At 31.8% G+C, this 3,467-nt stretch overlaps 1 protein-coding gene across 1 annotated transcript; it reads left to right on the top strand.

Moving 5' to 3' along the window:
- Positions 1-264: 264 nt before the first annotated feature.
- LOC114355444 (uncharacterized) lies at positions 265-3,251 on the top strand. The gene is made up of 5 exons (XM_028308285.1): positions 265-469; positions 597-722; positions 1,237-1,812; positions 2,604-2,729; positions 3,234-3,251. The coding sequence occupies exons 1-5, from the start codon at positions 362-364 to the stop codon at positions 3,249-3,251; spliced, it is 954 nt and encodes a 317-aa protein (XP_028164086.1). The 5' UTR covers positions 265-361.
- Positions 3,252-3,467: the final 216 nt, after the last annotated feature.

Raw genomic sequence — 3,467 nt, 5'->3', positions numbered from 1 at the left:
CATCTGTTATTTGTATCGAGAACTAAAAGCATGTGAATGTCTCAAGCTTTTTTTTTTATAAAGTTTCAATTATTTTTCTTCTGTGACTGAAACATTTATTATTTATTTTGTAATTTTAATTGTTTACGAAGATTCAAACTTCTCGCAATTTTAAGGGATATTAATTATTTTATTGATTACCAAAGATAAATCGGTTTTTAGAACGAAACGCTAAATGAATGAATGTGTGTGTGTTGTCATTTTTTGTCAACTTGTCAAAACTTCGTTCGCCATAAAAAATTGATATTTTCATTATTTTACATTAAATAAAATATTAATATTAGGTTTAAAATACCATTAATATAACTAATTAAGAACAAAAATGAAAGCATGTCGATTTTGCCTTCAAACCGATGGAATATTATGCGAATTACAAAACTCGGACGCTCAAAATTTTATTGAAGAAATATTTAAACAAAATGGATATCAAGTGAGTCCTCAAACAAAAGGAAAACAACTTGGCATTATGTTTTGAAGATTGCTTATTTAGTTTCCTTTTTCTAATGTTAGTTGAGTATTTTTTTGTTTTTATTTATTAATATATTTTTCTATTTCAGGGCTTCATTTCAAGTAACTACGTATGTTGTATGTGCAAGTTTCTATTGAATAAAAGTTACAAATTCGTAAAAAAAGCACTGAGAGCTCAACAAATACTAAAAGATATATTGGAGAATAATAATGATGTAAGTTATTTACTATTAAAAATTAACATTTACTACTATTACTAATACAAAAAGTGAGCTTATTATTATGAAGATAGTACTACCTACCTACATACTCTTAGACATAAAACAGGGTACAGTTAGATTACAAAAAGTACAGTGACCAATACCTCCACGCACCTACAAAATCAATGATACTAATTTTAAAAGTGATAGTGAGCTATTCACAATACTAAGAAGGTATGTAACCTTAGACTGCAATAATACTTATTAAAAACAACAAGGGAAATAGAGTTAAGAATAAAATAAAATGTAACTGTTGAATAATCAATTCTGCTTAACCTGTATGCTCAGAGGTACAAAAACCACCCAATGGTTCATACCTATTCTCTTGTGATGCAAATAAAAAAATCTGTAAATATGCCAAATTACATAAAAATCTGAGACCTAGTAATTAATAAATTAATAGTTCTGGGCATTATATGTATTAAATGGATATGTAATAGACATTTATGAGATGTTTTCTTATTTCCAGATTACAAATGCATCCCTAAAAAAGATAAACAGACACAAATTAGAGCTAGACGAAAACCTTGTCTGTCAAGAAAATTCCGTAAACTATTGCTTTTGGGAAGAGAACGATGGTAAAGCCAAAACTAACTTCAGCGTAGAGGCAATGGAGAATGTGTGCATTACGAAAAAGGAAGACGTATACGGCAGTGAAACGTTCTTAACACCCATAGATTATTATCCAGAAGCTGTGTACGGAAGTGAAAATGAACAAGTCCATGATTTCGGACTTATCAAACAAGAAAACGTACACAAAATAGAAATTAAAATAGACGTCCAAAATATACAAAGTGAGAATCTTGATAATGACGACGATACAAAAGTCAAAATAGATACAGATGATTACGATGAAAAACCCTCATTTAATAACAGTGACGATGATTCTGATGATAAAGAAATTCTACGAGACGTTCTTACTAGAAAATGTAAAAAGGAAGTTCCTGCTACAAAAAACAAAAAGAGAAAACCTGCAAAACCTAAGCAAAAGAGAATCAAGAAAGAAAAACGCGATTATAGGAAATACCCCATGAAATGTGATGATGTAAGTAAAAAGCTATGTTAATTATATTTTCGAGCTAGAGTTTTACGAAAAAAACTTTTTTCTGACCCAAAAAAAAACATAGATTTTGCTGTCACTTGCAGGGTCAAGTTTTTCAAGGTCAACTTTTACTTACAAATCAATTAGAATCTAACTAGAATAAAATTATGTAAGTTTGTAGGGATGGCTGTTATTTTTTTATGTAAATGATCCTGAACCTGGACAGATTTTGATATAAATTTACAACAATATTATTGTTTATTTGTTGGAATTACATAATTGAGAGGTGTCAAACCATAATTTTATATGTGCCAGAAAATTTGATTTTTAAGAGACACGAAAACTTCTTTTTTTTTTTCAATTAAAAATATTTTGTCTCTTCTGAGTCCTAATTTTCTGGGACTTATAATGTTATGGTTTGGCACCCCTCAATTTAAATTGCCTCTAAATCATTGGTCCCCCAGGGGAGGCGCAAAGACCTTTAACGGGGGGCGCGGGCTATCTGTGTATTTAACTAAAAAAACCTACGACCGCTGAGATAATGCATTCCAGACTGCTCGATACGACCAATAATAATCTTGACTGGAGGAGGGGGGGCGCAGAATTTATTGTATGGTCGAAAGGGGGCGCGTCTCAAATAAGTTTGGGAACCAATGCTCTAAATGTTTATTACAAAGAATTTCTTTATTTGTAATAGGTATATAAACAGTTTACAGTCTAGGCTTCATCGTAAAGAAAGTGTTAATAAATTACATAGGATTTGTATATAGCATCCTCTTTTGTAATGTTTCCAGTGTGATCACATGGTGCAGTCCAAGATGGAGCACTTCCACCATTACCTGGCGTTCCACAAGGACCGCCAGTACCCGTACCGGCGGGAAGGCACCTACATGTGCCAGCACTGCGGTATTGTTAAGACGGTAAGGTTCGAAGGGGTTCGAAATTATCAAGATAATTACGCTTCGTGATAATTATCAGATAATTATCAACAGTATAAGATACATTTGTCATATTGTTTCATAAGAAATTCTGATGTTACATTGAGAATGTTTCTTTATGTTTTTGGTTACTGATTGTTGTCAAGTTATCCATCGCTAGTTGCATAAAGCGTTGTGGAAAATAGATTAATATTTTTAAGCTAGTTAACGAGTGATCGTTGTGGAGCTAAATAGATAGGTTTTAGAACTATCTATGTAAAATAACGTCCACCACTAGACGCAAGTGCGGAAATACACGTTAGAAAACTTCGAATACAGTTCACTTTCATGAGCGCAGTTTTTTGTTATTATCAACCGATAATTATCCTTTCGAACCCTGGGTAAGGTTCAAAGTTGTTTGCATACATGTGGTGAAGGTTTATAAACATTTCAGTAGTCAATGGGGCAAATTNTGATCTAAATTGCCTGAAATACTTTTTATTACAGAGCCTAATCCGTCAATAAGACCTCGCTTAGTTCTGCTAGGTTCTAAACTGTGTAACTGATCTAAAACCTTATTTATCTTATTATTTAAGTAACTAATTTGGAGTTCATATAAAACATAAGTATCATTAGGAAGTCGTGTCTCATATGTTTGTATTTGAGACTGAACTTCTGAGATTTTATCTTCTATATCATTTAACTGAACGCGTTGTAAGAAAGTATGATAGTGTGTGGTGA

Source organism: Ostrinia furnacalis, unplaced genomic scaffold (genome assembly GCF_004193835.3).
Source record: "Ostrinia furnacalis isolate ACB-3 unplaced genomic scaffold, ASM419383v2 OfSCF2409, whole genome shotgun sequence".
Taxonomy (NCBI): domain Eukaryota; kingdom Metazoa; phylum Arthropoda; class Insecta; order Lepidoptera; family Crambidae; genus Ostrinia; species Ostrinia furnacalis.
The sequence above is the reverse complement of the archived record's forward strand: the minus strand, read 5'-3'. Positions and strand labels throughout refer to the sequence as shown.